Source organism: Physeter macrocephalus, chromosome 4, assembly GCF_002837175.3.
Source record: "Physeter macrocephalus isolate SW-GA chromosome 4, ASM283717v5, whole genome shotgun sequence".
In the NCBI taxonomy this organism is placed as follows: Eukaryota; Metazoa; Chordata; class Mammalia; order Artiodactyla; family Physeteridae; genus Physeter; species Physeter macrocephalus.
This window is the reverse complement of record NC_041217.1, coordinates 1,111,319-1,129,257: the sequence shown is the minus strand read 5'-3', so window position 1 is coordinate 1,129,257 and position 17,939 is coordinate 1,111,319. Positions and strand designations below refer to the sequence as shown.

Sequence of the window (17,939 nt, the reverse complement as noted above, 5' to 3'; positions counted from 1 at the left end):
TTGCCAGGGCGCGAGCTACGGTGACGTGAGCTGGGGTGGCGACAGTGAGATGGGAAAAGTGAGGGATTCGGGACACATTTTGAAGACAGAGCCCACTGGGTTTGCTGGTGGGCTGGATGGGGATGAGGGGCGAGGAAATGAGAAAAATCAAGGAAAACTAGATTTTCTGGCCTGAGCAGCTCCTGGTGCTGCTCTTAGAAGGATGGGGACCATGAGGGAGGAAGGGCTTTGGTGAGATGCCCGCGGCAGTGGGAGAGGCGGCGGCAGAGGAGGAAACCCGGGAGGAGCCGACCCGGAGGAGGAGCCAGCCCTGTCCACACCGCCGGGAGGGTAAGACCACCAGGAGGCAGTGTTGAGCACAGAGGCTTCCGGACCCTTAGAAAGAGCCCGGCTGGACAAGTAAGGGGAGAAGGGGACCCGAGAAAGAGGAGCTGGTGACGGCCGGCAACTCTGCCGAGAAGGTTGAAGGAGAAGAAAAGCCACCGAGAAGAGCCAGTGCCTGGAGAAGGACCTGCGCGCACAGATGGCTGTCTTAATCGAGGTGTAATTTACATACAATAAACACACAGATCTCAAGTCTCCTTTTCTTTTTAAAGATGGGCAAATGAGGCAGACCAGAGAGGGTACGAAAGGTTTGAAAAGAAAGTGTGAAGAAGTTGCCCTGCAGGGAGAGAAAAGACCACAGGACGGGGCGCATCCACCATGGCAACGGAACGCACAAGTGCCACCAAATGTGGGACCAAGTGCAAGTGTCAACTTCAGAGGGCAGGGTGCTCCTCCCCCCTGGGGAGGGGGTTCACCAGATCCCCTGCCTTGATAAGCAAGAGCACAAAGGGGGAGCAAATCCTAGGCGCCCCCCAACGGCAATCTGCCCGTCGCCCCAGGCAACCTTCCAGAACCTCCCAAGCCTGATGTCAGGGTAGCTCTTGGCGCAAACCTCAGTTCCTCCTGCTTCTCAGGTCTGTACCCCACCTGCGTGGGGAATGGGGCGGGGCCCACGGCCTTGACCACGGGGTTTAAACCAGATTCCCCGGGCCTCCGTGATCACGCACTCACTCACTCACTCACTCCCCGGGAACCCATGGTTCCCTCCGGCCAGGCCCCGATGCCCCACCCCTTCCTCGATGCCCGGGTCCAGGTGAGAAAGGCCCACTTCAGCTCGCTTCCTCTGGACCCACCTAACTGAGTGCACAGTTTGGGGTCAGCTGTGCCCTGCAAAGCTGAGGGACCGTCCCCCCGCCCCCCGAGGGAGACCGGCCCACCGAGCGGGGGCTCCTCCCCCGACAGGCGCGTCTGGGCTGGAGCCCCCGGGGTTCCTTGGGCCACACAGGCCGCTCAGCCCTCAGGGGAGCCACCGGTTTGCTTGTGGGACCTGGGACGAGTCGGTGTGTGACCTGTCAGAGCCTGGTCTCGGGAAGTGACTCACCCCAGGCGGGTCCTTGCCCTGAGGGTCTCGGGGCCCGTCCTCGAGTGACCCCCAGCTTTGCCCCAAGACCCCGCCGCTCACCCAGGTGACGTGGTCACCCCTCACCCCCGCCCCAGGAGAAACGTTATCTCCACCAAGCAAAGAGCTCCTCCTCTAAAGAGGAGAAAATGGGGAGGAGAGGGCAGGAGGGGGGACAGCCAGGCTTCTGGGCGGCTCCGCAGGAGCCCCAGGAATAAACAAACAGTAACTAAGGGCCTGCAGGAGCACGGCAGAAGTGAGGGCTCGGACGTGTGCTCAGACCACACCGGGCGCTGGTGCCAGCGGCTCACAGACACCTCTGACAAGAGGCCCCCGGCAACCCTGGGGGACGGGGGGGTCACCCCCATTCTGCAGGCGAGGGCTCTGAGGCTCGTGGAGGTCAATAACCTTCCCAGGACAGGCCAGCTACTAAAAGAAGGAACCAAGCTGCCCACATAGGCCAGCCTCTTAAGCACAAGGCTAAACGCCAGGAAGGACGCGCTGCCACCTTCTGGGGAGCCCAGCCGCTGAAGGGGCAGCGGGGGGAAGGGGAGGAAGGGGAGTCCGGGAGGGCGTCGGAAGGTGTGGGACCCTCCAGCCCAGCGCGGGCCTGAGCTCGCGGCGCAGCCCGGGGAAGCAGGTTTGGGGACACCCAGCAGCCCACACGTCGCCCTCTCGAGCGCCAGGGCCCGGCCAGGGTGGACCGTGTGGGTCCCGCACCCCAGGGAGTCCCAGCCGCCCCGCCACCCGCTCCCTCTCGGCAGCCCTTTCCGCCACCTCCTGGCCCTCCTCTGGGGACACACGTCCCTCTCTGCCCCCAGGTGGGCCTGCTAGCCTCCCTACTCCCGAGCTCACCAGCTCCGTTCTTAGGGCAGGGGACCTCTTTTTCCCTTAACTAGCTATGGAAGACCTTCTGCCCTGCGGCTCAGGCCACGGCTGGTTCTGCTTTCTCCCAGGGGCCACTCTTCCTGAGGTCTACCCACTGGCTCAGCAGTAGCTGAGTGCAGGGGTGTAAGCGCTGGCAGGTTCACCAGGGGAACCCTTCTTTCCCCAGTTGAATCGCACATAGGAGCCCATTATACGACAGACCGAGGCTCAGCTGCCCCGGTTAAAGCAGGGGAAGGGTGTGAAGGCTGCCCCAGAGCATTCTGTGGAAGCCTGGGGCTCAAAGAGCAAGGATTTGCAGAACTGGGAAGGAGAAAAGGGAGCTCAGGCCCGGCACGGGGCTGAGAGACGCAGCTCTGATCAGCCGCGTGACCTTGGGCCAGTCTGCAGCCCCTGAGGGGCACAGGCCTTCCGCGCGACGGGGGGCCACGCTGGGTGGTCCATGAGGTCCCTCCCAGCCCTGCTGGTCTAGGGAGAGGTGTCAGGGAGAACCGAGCAGCTCGGCAGGTGGCAGGGCTGCTCAAGACCCAGGCAGGGAGATGATTAACCCCCGGCTGCTCCAGACCCACCCCTCGGCCCCCGCGGACGAGCCCGCCCAGCCTCACCCTGTCCAGGCCAGCCCAGGGGGGAGAGGGCAAGGCTGCTGATCAGGGCACCCGGCCAGGCAGCTCACCACTGCCCCGCCCCGGGGCTAGAGCATCTGAGTTTCTACTCGCCAAGGACGGGCGGCAGCTGCCCACCTGGGCCCTGTCTGGGGCCACGCTCGTCGCGCCGTCCTCAGCGCCCCCCCAGATCCGCCGCCGGGAGGGCCCGGGACGCTCCGTTGACAGTGACTCACGGCCCTTCCCTCCCGCCAGCTGAGGCTTGTTCGCCAGGGAGCGGCGCGGGAGGGTCCTCGGCTCCAGCTGCCTCACGGGGTGAGCGCTGGCCACAGCTGTGTCTGCCCACAGGGCGGGGGAGGGCCAGGGGGCAGGGCCGGGGCTGCTGCCCGGGGCGATCGCCCCCCCCCGGACCCCCCCTGCAGCCACGGAAGACTGGGGCCATCTGAGCAGGGGACCAGCTAAGACCAGGCCCTGCTCGCACTTTCAAAGTTCCGGCGCCCCACTGGCACCTGGCACGCACCCTGACACACATCCGGGCATGTCTCAGACACGGCGTCACACACGTCCCAGCAGACCGGGGGCCCCTGACTCAGCCACGCCTGCTTGTGCTTTTAACCCAACGCCCTGCGCTGTGGTCTTCAACGGACATCCGAACGGACTCGGACTCCCAAACTCGGCAACGTCAGAACCCACCATCCAGCCGGACGTGTCCGCGCTACACACCCCAACACAGACGGGCCCCGCCTGGAAGCAGAGGCTCTCCCACGTCAACGCCAACGCCGGCACCGTGAGGCACCATGACCCGCACGCAGAGTCCGAGACCTTGACCCCCGGCTCCACCCGCAGTACAGACCCTCCCTGGGTGTGTCCAGCCTCTGAGGCGGCCGGGCCCCTGTCCAGGGCACTGAGCTCGTCCTTTCTTGGGGCGTATCCTCCCCCTCGCTAGACCCCGCGGGCCCCTCTGCAGCGGGGTGACCGGGCAACTGTGCTTCAGAGCAGTGAGGTCTGAGGGTCTGGGAGGCCCCCGGCTCTGGAGAAGCTCGAGAGCCCTTGGGAAGGGGGTGGGGAGAGCCAGAGGCCTTGCTGGGGAAGGCCTGGGAGGGGCTGCTCCACGCCTGTAAAGGCAACCTGGGCCTCCACCCACACGCCCACCTGAGACGGCTCAGCTTCTACCCGCTAGAGCCTTCCGGGCTCCGATCCATCTACTACGTGGGCCTCAATCTCCCGAGGGGGCAGTGGGGGGGGTCGCAGGTGCTCGGGAAGCGCCTCTGCGGGGAGGTGCAGGGTGGCCCCAAGGAACGCAGGGGTCACCAACCACATGAGGGGGGCTGCCTTCTGGACACGCCCCCAGGCTTCTCTGACGCTGACAGGATGTCCTGCAGGCAGGGATACGACACCCAGCGCCCAGACCCTGGGAAGGACAAGCTCACAGATAAAGGCTGAAGCCCAGAGGGGGGCAGAAGCTGTCGTGAGGTCACCCAGCCCAGACCCCACCCCAAAACGCCACACTCGGAACCTGAGCCTCATCAGTGGGAGGGGATCTGTGTCCCCCCCCCCCCGGTGCTATTCACAACGCTCCACGGTGGTGCGCCCCGCTCCTGGCACGGCGCCCCCTCCTCCTCCCCGGGCGGGGCCCCTCAAACTCTCTACAGAGAAACGCGGGCCGTCGGGGGGCTTCTCGGGAAATGCGGCTGGGCCATAACTCCAGAACGCCTCCCCAGTGCCCCGAACCGGCCTCTAGGGCCGACGGCCCACCCCAGGCGCCCTGCTCGTGCCTCAGCCCCCAAGGGAGGAAGGAGGCGGTGGGGCAGCCGGCACACCTGCGAGCTGCCGGGCGTGGCCCCGCCTCTGTCGCCCCCGGGAGCGGCCAGGCCCCCGGGCTCACCTGGACAGCGCGGCCCAGTTCTTCCTGCTGACTGACATGCCGCCGGAGCCCGCGCGCCCGCCGCGTGCCTCGTGTCCGCCCGGCGCCGCCCCGCGCGCACCCCACCCGCTGCCGGCGCAGGTAGGCTCACCTGGCCTCTTATCCCCGCGGCCTGCGTCCCGCGCAGCCGCGCGCCGCCTGCTGCCCCGGATTGGCCTGTGGGTGGGCGCGTCGCAGAAGGAGCCGCCCCGGGCCCCGCCCCGGCCGCCCTGCCGCGCGCCCAGGACAGGCCGCCGCACCGACGTGCGGACGGACGGACGGACGGGTGGACAAGAGCCGGGCCGCGCGGGGCGGGGAGGGGGTGGGGACTTCCTGCTCGGGACCTGTCCGACCAGCCCGCCCGGCCGCTCCCTCCCGCAAGTGCCGCGGTCCGGGGCCGGGGCCCGGGGACGGGCCCGCTCTCCGCCCGCCACCCGGCTCGGCCCCGAGAATCCCAGACGGGAGGCGCGCGGGCAGGTGGGAGCCGGCGCGCGTCTGGGGTCTGGAGAGCCCTCCCGGCCCTGCGCTCCGGCCCGCCGCACCCACCGAGACCCCGGGAGAGCGCGGGGCGCGCTTCCTCTGCGCCGCGCGCAAAACTGCAGGCACGCCCGGGGCAAAGCCCACCCCTCCCGAAAGGAGAGCCTGGGTTCCATTCTGCACACCCTGGAATGCCTCCGTTTCTGAAAAAGCCGAGACGTCGGAGGCGGTCTCCTCGCAGGCTGGTCTGGACTTTGGGCTGGAGGGGCTGGGTGTGGAACCAGGCGGGGGAAGCTCGGCTCTCCCCGGAAGGGAGCAGTGGACAGGGAACTAGCACTGGAGTTTTGGAGCAAAAGTGAGGCACCACCTGGCTCCCTTTAAGTGCTCATCCGGCTGCCGGGTGCCACGCGCCGCCCGCCTGGGTGCCAGCCTTGGGGAGACCAGGGATGGTCAGTCCCCAAGTCGCCGAGTCTTATCTTCCCGATGCATCAGCACTGGTGCAGCCCCAGGCGCCAGCAGGAGAAGAGGGAGCCCGAACTGACAGCGTCTGTCCTGCTGAGTCTCGCTGACCAGCCTGGCCTCCCTGTAGCACTGATCCAGAGCTGGTGGTCTCTACAATACCCTCCAGCTCTGAGATCTCCCAGTAAAGGGCAAGCCAGCGGCTAAGCAGAAGCTGGGACACACACGCACAGTTAGCCTGCTAAGGCATCTCCGTCCCCAAATGCCCCCTCCTCCAGGGAGCCTTCCTTCTTGGCCAAAGGAGGTGAGGAGTGAGGTTCAAGGAATGAGAGCTGGACTGGGGGCCTGGAGACGGGGCTTTGGGCTCTGACATGTATGACACATGTGAGGTGGGGCAAATCTCCTGTTTCCTCATGTGTGTAGTGGGAAGAATGATACTTTGCCCAGCTTCCTTCCAGGTTGTGGGGATCACATGAGTCCGTGGTTGCGTGCTGGTGATCCTGGGGTGAGTAGTGGGAGAGCTGACAAGACCCCTGCAGAGGCCAAGGCCGGCCCTGGGCCATTGGCTCTTCCAGGGAAAGAGAAAGAGGGGCTGGTAATGACCCGGGTCCCTGGATGCTGGGATTTGGGGCTCAACCCTTCCTGGGGAGCCTGCTGACCCCTGGGGACCTAGGGAATGTCCTTCCCCTGGTTTGTCAGTGGTGACATCTCAACACAGAAGGACAAATGATCCCAGTCATTTGAAGCCTGGCCTTTCCAGGGGCACTTCATGAAACCAGCGGACAGTCAGCGGTGTCTCTAAAAGCCCAAACTCCAGCACCCTGTCTATGGACACAGAAAGCCAAAGACACGGAAGACTGGTGTCTAGACAACTCCAGAAGTAAGGAAAAGTGAATTATGTGTTAGCACCCCAAAAGTTCCTTGAGAGCGGGCACTGTATATTCACTAGACCCTTCCTGTGTGCCAGGCACTGTGCTTGGTGCTATGTCAGGGCTGCGGTGACAAAGTGTCACCAACTAGGTGGCTTAAAAACAACAGATATTTATTTTCCCACAGTTCTGAAGGCTAGAAGTCCGTCAGCAGAGCCATGCTCCCTCCAGAGGCTCTAGGGCAGGACCTTTCTTTGCGTCTGTCTTCCTGCTGCTGGTGGGGGCTGGCAACCCTGGGCCTGCCACCACGTGACTCCACGTCTGCCTTCTGCAGAGTCCCAGGGAACCGTCCCGGTGTCTCTGTGCCCGCGTCCGAAGTTCCCTCTTCTTATCAAGACATCCGTCCTTGCATTACAGCCCACCCTGATCCAACATGACCACATTTAAACTTGATCACATCTGCAAAGACCCGATTTCCCGGTGAGGTCGCATGCACAGCTACCAGGGTTTAGGGGTTGACCATTTTTTTGTGGGCGGGAACATAATTCTACCTGCTACAATCAGCAAACAGCGCTGGCTTTCAACGACACAGAGACGGCGGGGACTCGGTTCCTGACCCCAAGACAGTCCCAGTTTGGCAATGGAGGCACACGCATGCTGGTGCACATCCACACGTTCTCCTAATCCACGCGTGCTCCTAAGCATGCGTACGCACACGTGTGCATAAGCATGCATATACGCACACGTGTGCATAAGCATAGGTACACACATGTACTCCTAAGCGTCCTTGCATGCAAGCCGTGTTCAAGACAGGCTGTGATGAAAATGGAAACTGTCGTCAGGAGAGATTAATTCTAATGGAGGGATTGGGAATGCTGCAAGGGGAGGGAACATCTGGGTTGGGCTGGAAGGTTGGGTGGAACTCGCTCATCAGAGAAGGGGGCGAGGGACCCGCTGCGGGATGGGGCGTGAACGGGGATGTGGGGCCTCGAGCGGAAGGTGGTTCCGCAAGGAGAGGGGCTCGTGTGCCCGAAGCATCGTGTGCCCGTCACGGCCCCGGGAAAGGGGTCCCCATGCTGCCCTGAGCTCAGGACTTGGCCATGACCCTGCACAACAGCTGAAAATGACAAGGCAGATGGCCTCTGAGTGGGAAGGCCCCCGAGACTTGGAGAGCAAGACTGACCAGGCTGGAGCGGCGAGACCACCACCGAGGGGACTGCTCTTAAGTCCATAAAGAGAGGAAGGACTTGAGCACAGAGGAGGGGGAGGAGGGGCTGGCCGCAGGTCTGGCAGCCGAGTGGCCACGGGGCTGGCTGCTGGGTGGAGGGGAGAGGGCCAGCTGACTCCCACTTGCTAGCTTGAGGGGCCAGTGAAGGCTAAGGCGGGCGACCTTAGCCCGCGGGGCCTCGCCTGGGGCCCGAGAGCTCTTGGTGGGGGGCTGTCTGCGCCCTGTGAGGTGGGCCGCAGCGCCCCTGGAATGTGAGGGCCCCAAGGACAGCCCGGGGGGCTGTCCAGCACATGGCCGGACGCCGGGGCGGGGCTCAGGACAGCCCGGCCTGCATTTTCCACGGCGTCCGAGGGCTTGTGCGGGGCGGGCGGGAGAAGGGGACAGTCACAAGGGCAGGGGTGGCGCTCAGGGCATCCGTGCCCCTGTTCCAACGCCCTGAGCGTCTTGGGGAGAGCAGGAGTGGTTCATTCACCCCGTGTCTACACTAGCACTTAGCATGGTAGGTTTACAGAACTGCGCTGACTTGCTTTGGGAAGGAGAACAGGAAACCCCAGACGGCCCAAGATCCCTTCTGTGTCACCTGGGAGGCTGGGCCGGAGCGCCTCAGCATCCCGGACCCTTCTTCTCCAGGATCTGGGTCACCCCGATGGTAGGTCACCGCAGGAGTGTACCTGGGAACCAGCAAGCGCCGATGGCCCGGCTCCTTGGCCACGGGCACCCGCAGGAGCTCGGAACATCCAGAGTAGCACTGGTTACAGTAGCGAAACTCCGGAGACCACCCAGAGGTCTAGTCACAGGAAAAAGGGTGAGCGAATGGTGGTATTTCGTCATTTCGTCCTTTCACAGGGGTGAATTTTACAATCTTCCCCTCTAATGAACTGCAAGGCAGAAGCATGCATTTCGAGGCCCGTGAGAAGGACACGGAGCTCTTGTCTGCTGTGCGGCGCGGCAAGGACGTGGTGTGTGGGATCTGCGTGGAGGTGGCCTATGAGAAACCAGCCCCAGCGAGCGCCGCTTCGGGACCCTCTCCAACTGCAGCCACGCCTACTGTCTCAAGTGTATTCGCAAGTGGAGGAGTGCTAAGCAATTTTTATTTATTTCTTTATTTACGGCTGCGTTGGGTCTTCGTTGCTGCGCGCGGGCTTTCTCTAGTTGCGGCGAGCGGGGGCTACTCTTCGTTGCGGTGTGAGGGCTTCTCTTTGCAGTGGTTTCTCTTGTTGTGGAGCACGGGCTCTAGGCGCACGGGCTTCAGTAGTTGTGGCACGTGGGCTCAGTAGTTGTGGCTCACGGGCTCTAGAATGCAGGCTCAGTAGTTGTGGCCCATGGGCTTGGTTGCTCCGCAGCATGTGGGAGGGATCTTCCCGGACCAGGGCTCGAACCCGTGTCCCCTGCATTGGCAGGCGGATTCTTAACCGCTGCGCCACCAGGGAAGCCCCCGCTAAGCAATTTGAGAGCAAGAGCATAAAGTGAGGCTCCTCCCCAATCTTCGTTTGTGCTTTCTATTTGGGGGAAGAATTTAGTATCTTGTGCCAACTTTCAACCAGATGGACTGCGTTTAAATGCATGCATTTTATCTTGACACTGGGGTATTCTTCTAAATGGGATTTCTTCTTTGTATTTCAGCTAGCTTCTAGGTTAGTTGGTATATCTACTTTTATGTGAATGAGGAAACCCTATGTATCAGTAAGTAGAAGCTTCATGCTTTTTTCTGAGGAGATTGTGTTTAATGGATTAGCCAGTTTAGGTTCAGAGAACAAACTTATCTAGCTCTGAATGTATGTTTCCTGACATTTTACACTTTCCACTTTCCTATTCCATCCATTAAGCTAGCCAATAATCCACCATCCTTTAAGGATTGTGCTCATAACTGAACAAAAACTACATTTTCTAAACAGAGCAAAGTTACAGGAAATAAATTTATTTAAACAAACAAACAAACAAAAAAAGAAAGCATGCATTTATGTCAGGTTGACAAAAAAGATGCAATGCATTGTTTTGGGAGCCGGAAACATCGAGAACCAGGGGAATAAAACACGCAAAACTGAGGATCGCTTTTACCTTTGTGGAGGGGAAGTGTTATGGTTGGAGAGGGGTGCGCATGGGCTTCAAAAGCATTTGCAGTAACCTAGTTCTTTTTTTTGAATTGAAGTATAGTTGATTTACAATATCGTGTTAGTTTCAGGTGTACAGCAAAGTGATTCAGTTATACGTATATATTTATATAATTATTTACTTACTTATTTTCAGATTATTTTCTGTTATAGATGATTACTAGATATTGAATCGCGGTTCCCTAGTTCTTAAAATGAGTGGTTGGCACAGAGGTGTTCACCGTATAATTCTGTGCCTGTGTTAATAACTGTAAGTGTGCCGGCCGCCTCCCCTGGGGAGAATCCAGGAAGGCAGGGCTTGTCACCCTGGGAACCCCCGGTCCAGGAGGGGAGTTTTCAAGACTCCCCGGCCGGTGTGAGGAGGGAGCCCCCCCGCTCTTCCGCTCCCAAGGAAGACACCGGGCTCTGGAATCCCCGGCCCCCAACCCCTGTCTACACAGGACATAAGGCAGCTTCTTTTTTCCCAAAGAGGCCAGAGTGGAGACCAGGGGATCCCCGGCCCCAGGCCAGCGGGGTTGGAAGTCACAGCCTGACTGTGACCGGGCGGTAAGACCCACCCCCTAAAGAATCCAGGGCAGTGGTTCCCTGGCTTTGGCTTTCACAAACTAATAATACTTTTCAAAATATGAATACGCAAATGGTGTTGCCACCATTTTGTTTTTTGAGGTAAGAAACTAGAAGACAACAATTACCACTTCCGGTGCGCCCACCCCATAAGTACAGGGTATCTTGATACCCAAATAATAGGATTAAGGCATATGCCTACTTGAGAAAAGGAGAACGCTTTTCACTGAATACATGTAGCTTTATGGAAACTTCATGGCGGTAGCCCGGTTTCCTCAGTGGGCAGTGGAGAAGTAGAAAGTTGGGTCACAGAGATCCAACCAGGAGAATTGCATCTGGAAAATTCTAAAATGAGGGCCATGTGGGCATCCATCACACTGAAGGGCAAGCAAGCCACCACCCTCGCGGGCACGCGGGCTCGCGGGCACACGGGCACACACACCAGCCTCAACCCTTCCGATGGACGGCCACGAGTACATACGCGCTCGCTCTCTCTCTCTCTCTCTCTCTCTCTCTCTCTCTCTCTCTCTCTCCTCCCTGGGGCTCCCGGGTTGGAAAACCTGCCCTGGCATCCAGGTGTGGCCGTACTTCTCTCCTGAGCCCAAAGCCAAGGGTGGGGCTCAACCAGCCCGTTTCAACCGGTGGAGCCAGGTGGGTGCCGACCCGGGGCCAGAGGCGGGCCACCCGCTCAGGCCCCCGCACCACTGCCTCTGGCCGGGAGACCAGAGCTCTGTCCACCTACGGGGAGTCCACGCTCTCTCCCTCTCTCTCTCTCTCTCTCTCTCTCTCTCTCTCTCCTCCCTGGGGCTCCCGGGTTGGAAAACCTGCCCTGGCATCCAGGTGTGGCCGTACTTCTCTCCTGAGCCCAAAGCCAAGGCCACGAGTGCATACGCTCTCGCTCTCTCTCTCTCTCTCTCTCTCTCTCTCCCCTCCCTGGGGCTCCCGGGTTAGGAAAACCTGCCCTGGCATCCAGGTGTGGCCGTACTTCTCTCCTGAGCCCAAAGCCAAGGGTGGGGCTCAACCAGCCCGTTTCAACCGGTGGAGCCAGGTGGGTGCCGACCCGGGGCCAGAGGCGGGCCACCCGCTCAGGCCCCCGCACCACTGCCTCTGGCCGGGAGACCAGAGCTCTGTCCACCTACGGGGAGTCCAGGGCCCTGTTCTGTCCCCCTGGTTAGTCCTGTGACCTTGAGCAACTCAGTCTCCCTCTCTGGGCGTCCGGAAGCCGGCTACAGCCCTGTGCACCAGAGCCACGGGCAGATGGGGGCTGCGCTGCTCAGCTGTGGCCTCCGGGACCCGCTTAGGGGTGTGTCTCGGGGTAGAGCTGCCGTCACTCACCTCCAGCGGAGGGCCCGCTGGCCGGCGTTAGGGCTGCTGAGGAGGGAGCCCTGCTGGGGTCAGGAGAGGCGGCCGCCGTCCGCACTGGTCCCAGCGGCCTGTCCCAGGCTTCAGCAGCTTGGTCACCCACCTGGAACAAGCCTGGCCAGCCAGGAGCCCTGCGGGGAGCCTGACTCGCTTCGTGGGGGGCCATTGGGGCTAATGTTTAACGGGCTCCCTCCTTGGCAGGACACTCCAGTCCCCGCAGCCCTGAGCCTGAGCCTGCCCTGACCATCCTGCTGCGAGGTGGGCCCCAGACAGACGGTGGGCTCGGCCTCCTGCCCCGTGGATATAGAGACCTGGGGGGCGGCCGGCCTCCTGAGGCTCTGGGGCAGGCAGGGGTGTAGCAGGTGGCGTTCTGCCCTGGTCGTTCCTTGCAGGAGGCAGGAGCTCCCCCTCCAGCTGCTGGCCCAGCTGCTGCTATAGGTCTGCGTGCCTGCTGTTGGAGAAGGCCGGCCCCTTTTCCCATTTGGGTGCATTTGCATCTCATTTGAACGTCCTCTCCTCTCTGGGGACAGGCAAACTCCAAGGTGTGTGTGCATTGACCTTGGTCCCCGGCCACAACCCTTCTGGAAAGTTACAGGTCGGGCTCTGTTGAGGCAACTCTGATCCCAGAAAAGGGCGACCCCCAAGGCAGGCTGACCCAGGTCCCTGTCCCCAGCCTGCAGCTGTCACAGCCCGTGACTCGTGGCGAGTGACTTCAGCTCTCCCAACCTCCGTCTCCTCACGTGTCAATGAATCCGAAAGAACAGGGTCTACCCCTTAGGTTTTGGTGAGAACGTAATGATGTGATTCTGCTAAGGCATGTCATTAAGTGGCGACTCAGAGGCCGGGCTCTAGCAGACCAGCTGAGTTCAGTCCTGGCCCCTCGTTTGCTAACCGTGTGACCATGGAAAGGTGTTAACCTCTCTGTGCCTCACCGCTCTCGTCTGTGAAATGGGGGTGGCTGTGGTCCCTCTCTCCTGGGGAGTCGTGAAGGCTGAAGAGCTGCTCCAGGTGCAGGGAGCAGCGCCTGGGGCGGAGCGAGTGCTGCGGCCGCTGGTCTTCAGTGGGGCCCAGCTCCTGGCTCTACTCTGCTCGCGTCCAGGCTGGGTCCCTGCGTGCTGAGTGGGGACCGGGTGGCGTCGTGGTTCTCTCTCTCCAGAGGCCACGCCTCCCACCCAGGCCCTGCTGTGGCCACAACTGAGCCAGCCCCGCCCACGGCCACCCCAAGGAGCCCTGTGACAGAGCCCCCTGGCCGCCACCACTCAGGGCTCCATTGCACGGGGGGCAGGCTAGGTCTGGCCCTGCCAGGAAGCAGAAGGGACTGGACACCCTCCCGGAGGGCTTCGGGTGGGGCTGGGGCCCTTTCCCAGAGGGCCCTCCTCCCACGGGCTCTCTGCACCAGGTGTTTGCTCTGAGCAGGCCTGGCTTTGCAGGGCAGGGTGGGGACCCCGGTGTGCTGGGCCCCGGGTCAATAGTCGGGGGCGGAACCGAGCACTGCCTTTGCAGCTCGGGGCCAGGATCTCCCAGGGCTGAAAGGAAGCAGAGGGCGGAGGCCACGCTGCGGACCCAGGCCGGCCGCAGCGACCTGTGGGTCAGGGAAGGGGGTGTGTGTGTGGCTGCCAGGCGCGAGACCCAAGGCAGGCCCTGTGCCTGGGCCAGCTCCGCCGGGCTCTCTAGCTGTGTGTGTGTGTCTCTGGGTGTGTCTGGGTGTGTCTGTGCCTGAGAGTTTCCGTGTTTCTAGGAGTTGTTTTCTTTGAGCACGTCCGCCTTTCTGCCCACCGAGCTGTTTGCAGCAAGGACCCGGGCAGAGTGCTCTTCCCCCAACGCATCTCGGGCTGCGGGTCCTCCAGGGGCTGCCGGTCCTCCAGGGGCTGGCCGGCTGCATGGCCGGGAGCCAGACCCCGGCCCAGGGCCCCTGGTGCTGCACTTTGCTCCCGGCTCTGCATTTACGGCAGATAATGCGCTGGGAGCAGAGGGTAGAACAGCGACTCCCAGGCAGGTGGAGGGCTCTTCACACAGCCCAGCCTCTCCTGGGGCCGGTGCCGGGCGGCCAGAAAGCCAAGGGCCGGGCCGGGGGCCAGCTGCTTCCTCGCAGGCATATCTCAGGAGTCACACGGCACCGCCCGGAAAAGCCAGGCCCTCTCTGGCCCAGACGTTGGTGTCTGCTCCACGGGAGCCGCCGTCCTCCGTGTGTGTGCAGGGGTGCCCCCAGGCCCCCCATTCCACCCCAGCAGACTTGCACCCCTCACCGGGCTGTGGTCCAGATGTCAGTGGGATGGAGAAAGGACCTGACCTAGAGGACAGACAACTGACTGCCCCCCCCCGGGGACAGCATCAGTCCTGGGGGACATGGTCCGTCAGAAGGGTGAAGGGAGGACAGGGAGGGGGGTGCAGGTGGACAGGGCTGGCCCAGGACCCGGTGGGAGGGCCCAGGACCCAGCGGGAGGGAGAGCCCAGGGCAGGTGTGAAGAAGGCGCTGCCCGGCGGCCGGGGTGGAACTGCAGGGCATCCCCCTGGCTGGGCCAGGTGCCAAGCTGGCACTGACCTGCGTGCTCAGCCCCGAGGCTCAGGTGCACCAGGGCGCCCGGGAGAGGGGAGCCGGGGCAACGGCCCTGTGAGAGCAGCAGGGCAGGGGCTGGGAATGGAGGGGCCCCTTGACAGCTGCAGGTCAGGCTGGGCTGAGCTGAGCACCCAGGGGTGAGGCTGTGCTGTGTGGTGTCACCGGACCAGACGGAAGGGGGACCGGGGGGACCTTAGCAAGTGGCCCGCCATGCTGACCCCGGCTGCTGCCCGAAGCCCAGCACAGCCTCCCTCGCAGGCTCCCTGCCTTCCCCCTCCCCCAGGTGCTTACAGCCAGAGCTGCAGAAGTGACCAGGACAATGGCTTTAATGGAGAGGCTGTGCCGCCCACGGGCGCGTGACGTACAGAGCGGAGGGTGCATGCCTCCTCGTGGCCTGGTGGCCCCGCAGCGGCCAGGGGCCCCAGGGAGCCCACCCGCCAGCCAGGCGAGGTCTTCAGACGCTGCCGCTCCTCCCCTCTTGTGTCTGTTAATCCCAGTCTCCCAGGCAGGTGCTCAGGCTGGAGGGGAGATGTGGGAGCGGGGGGCGCTCTGCAGTGCAGAGGGGATGCTGAGAGGCCGGCGGGCGGGGCTGGAGGAAGGAACCGGCAGGGCACCCGGAGCACAGCTTGGCCAGCTGCCTGTGGGGCGGAGAGGCGGCAGCCCTCAGTTCCCAGGCCTTCTCACCCCGGCACCCAGGCTGGGCTGCTGTCCACAGGGGCTCCTAGGAGCCTCAGCTCTCCCCCCCTCACCGTCCCTCCCCATGGGGCCCCGCGCACCTGCCCGCCTGGGCGTCCTCCCACGCGTGGCTAATCCCCACCTCTGCGCTCTGGCTGCATGTCAGCCCCTGACACACCCTCCTGCGTCTGCAACCCCCTCACATCCTCGCAGAGCTTGCCCCTCCAGGAGGCTTCTCAGACGGACAGGGCTATCGGACAGACCCTGCCCTGTTGCGTGTGCCCTCCGCACGCCCACGGAGGGCTTCTCGTGGCCTAACGTTGCTGCTTTCTCCAGCAGCTTCCTCGGAGGGTGGATGGCCTCGTCTCCTCTGAATGGAAGCCCCCCGACCAGTGCTGGGCGCTTTGCAGGATTCCCCGGGAGGCAGTTAAAAGTGCTTTAGACTTGTGGAAAGTCAGGGCTGGAAGGCCCCGGGGGTCGTGGAATCCAGGGGCTCCAAGCTCTGGCGTCAGAGTCACCCAGAGGCTGATCCCAGCCCAGAGTCTCGGATCCAGCAGGCCTGGGAGGGGCCAGGTCATCTGCGCCCCAGGTGATAACACCTGGAGGATCACGGAGCTGATGCATCCCCAATGCTGCAGGTGAGGGGGTGAAGGGCCCCGAAGCTGGGACGGTGTGCCCACGGTCTCGGGGGGACCGGGACTGAGCCGCCTCGGGGCTCCTCTTCCCCGCCCCCCCTGCCCAGCCCGCCAGCCGCCGTCCTGGGGCCCCCGCTGCCCTGCACACTGGGGCCTGGGGGCGGGGAGCTGGCTCTGCCTACCTCTACTGGGAGGTCGGGGACTTAGCAGCGTCAAACATCTTCTTGCGGCCCTCCATCCCGGACATGGCCTCCACGTTCTTCCTCCAGTCGCCCACCTCCACGGGCCGCTCCTGTGGGCGGCCACACAGGGGACACTTAGCGCCAGGCCCTCCCTGCGCAGGAGCAGCTGGGTGATGGGAAGTCAGCCTCCCCTAAGAGGTGGGACATCCCAGCCCTCATTCTCCCAGAACAGGGTGGTGAGGCCTCCCTTGGTCTCCCAGGGGTCCTGGAACGTTCCGCCAGCTGGCGGGGCTCCTGCGGGGGCCGCAGGGCCGGCCGAGGCCGCGTCGGGTGAAGTCGGGGGCTCACCTTCTCCGTGTCCTCCTTCTTCACAGACTTGAGGTTGGCGCGCAGGTCCATGGACACCTTGTGCTTGGAGCCCAGCAGGGCACGCAGCATGGCGTCGGCCGAGACGCGGACGCGCCGCAGGGGGGGGCGCTTGAACTTCCCGCGCAGGTCCAGCACCTTGAGCTTCAGGTCCTTGATCTGCGGGGAGGGGGCAGCTCAGGGCTCCGGGCCCCGGCCAGGCCCCACTTCTCCAGGCTCCAGGCCAGGCCCTCGGGGACGCCCAGACCCACTATCTGTCACCTTGCAAACAGCCACCTCTGTTCTATCCTATTCTGATGGTACAGGGGTGAGTGGGACCCGGAGAGGGAACTCCGTGGGCCGTGGCGGCCGTGGAGGGAAGAGACAGAAGTGTCATTCGGAGGCCCTCTTTGCAGTGGGACGGGCCACTTCCTCTTAGTCCCGCTTCTAACCAGTGCCTTGCCAGTGAGCTTTCAGAGCAGCTCACTGGGGGCACAGCCCTGGTCCAGCAGGATGGATAAACCCCGTGTCCGAGCCCCCTGGGGGACTTCCAGGGTGCAACCTCAGGAGGAAATTCGGGGGGGATCCATGAACCCACAGACCGTCATTCCTGCCGGGGAGAAGTGGGAAGGAGGGAAGTGGCCCCAGTCCCTCCCCGCCCCTCTGCTGGAACAGGTGCCCACTCCAGCAGCAGGAGCCCTGTCCCCCGCATTCAGCCCACCGCACCAGAGCTGGGTCTGGGTGGAGCTGACGCCCCGCGCCCCATGCCGGGGGGGTGCTGAGGGACGAGTCAGGGTCAGAGGCCGGGCCCATCCCAGGTCACCGCTGTGTGACCTGGGCCGAGTTTCTCAGCCTCTCTGAACCTCAGTGTCCTCAGCTGTCAGGTGCAGATAAGAGCACCCACTCCGTCCACAGGCGTGCAGGGAGGGTCAAAGGGACAATGCACGTGAAAGCCGTTTGCAAGGTAAGGTGTTATTAACAGGCTATGATTATTTGTGTGGGTGAATAAAAGGGGTGGCTTCTCTTCCACTGAAGAGCCCACCTTATAGGTTGGAGGAAGTCTGTGCTTTTCATCTGTGTGAAAAGCGTCACTTTCTCTCTGCCCAACTCCAGCCCTGGGGGGTGGAGTGCAGGGACCAGAGCTTCCTAAGTGCCACTCCCCAGACCCGGCAGTGGGAGGGGGACCTGGTCCACAACTGCCGCGTCAATGCCCACTTGACACCCCCAGACATCACCCGCCACCCACCTGACCCGCACCGGCTGCGCCCACCTCCCCACATACCACCCTGTCCCACCCCGCCAGCCTGCTCCAGCTGTGCCCCTGTCACCCCCAGCCCCGGCTCACCTCCCTGGTGTTGTGCAGGCACTTGGCCTCGATGTCATATCTCTCCTCGTCCACCACCTCCACCTTGGCGTGCAGGTCCCGGCACAGGTCCTGGGGAGGCAGGGGAGTCAGGAAGGGAGATGAGGGAGCCGCTCAGCCCCCGGCCCCCCTTTTCCACCTCCCAGCCGGGTGCCCGGCCCCTCCTCCACCTCGGCAAGACCTGAGCTGTGGAAGGGGCTGATGGACCCCTTCGCTCTGAGTGGAAGTCCTTTGTTTTCCTTTCCGAATGTACTTATCGCTAAAAAGTTTTCTTATGA

At 62.9% G+C, this 17,939-nt stretch overlaps 2 protein-coding genes across 8 annotated transcripts in view; both read right to left on the bottom strand.

Annotated features, from left to right (window-relative positions):
• The window catches only part of LAD1 (ladinin 1), a 13,373-nt gene extending 8,291 nt beyond the window's left edge, over nt 1-5,082 (bottom strand). For 5 of the 7 annotated variants that reach the window (XM_055083993.1, XM_055083991.1, XM_055083994.1 and 2 more), the window contains exon 1: nt 4,817-4,869. In XM_055083993.1, the coding sequence (XP_054939968.1) occupies nt 4,817-4,854 (38 nt within the window). In that variant the 5' untranslated portion in view covers nt 4,855-4,869. The other 2 variants (XM_055083997.1, XM_055083990.1) reach the window with 2 other exon arrangements.
• A 10,873-nt stretch (nt 5,083-15,955) lies between these two features.
• Nucleotides 15,956-17,939, bottom strand: part of TNNI1 (troponin I1, slow skeletal type) — a 7,658-nt gene continuing 5,674 nt past the window's right edge. Inside the window, exons 3-5 of the mRNA XM_055083849.1 lie at nt 17,644-17,733; nt 16,302-16,478; nt 15,956-16,063 (exon numbers count right to left, since the gene is read on the bottom strand). Coding sequence (XP_054939824.1) covers nt 15,956-16,063; nt 16,302-16,478; nt 17,644-17,733 — 375 coding nt within the window. The remainder of the gene's footprint in view (nt 16,064-16,301; nt 16,479-17,643; nt 17,734-17,939) is intronic.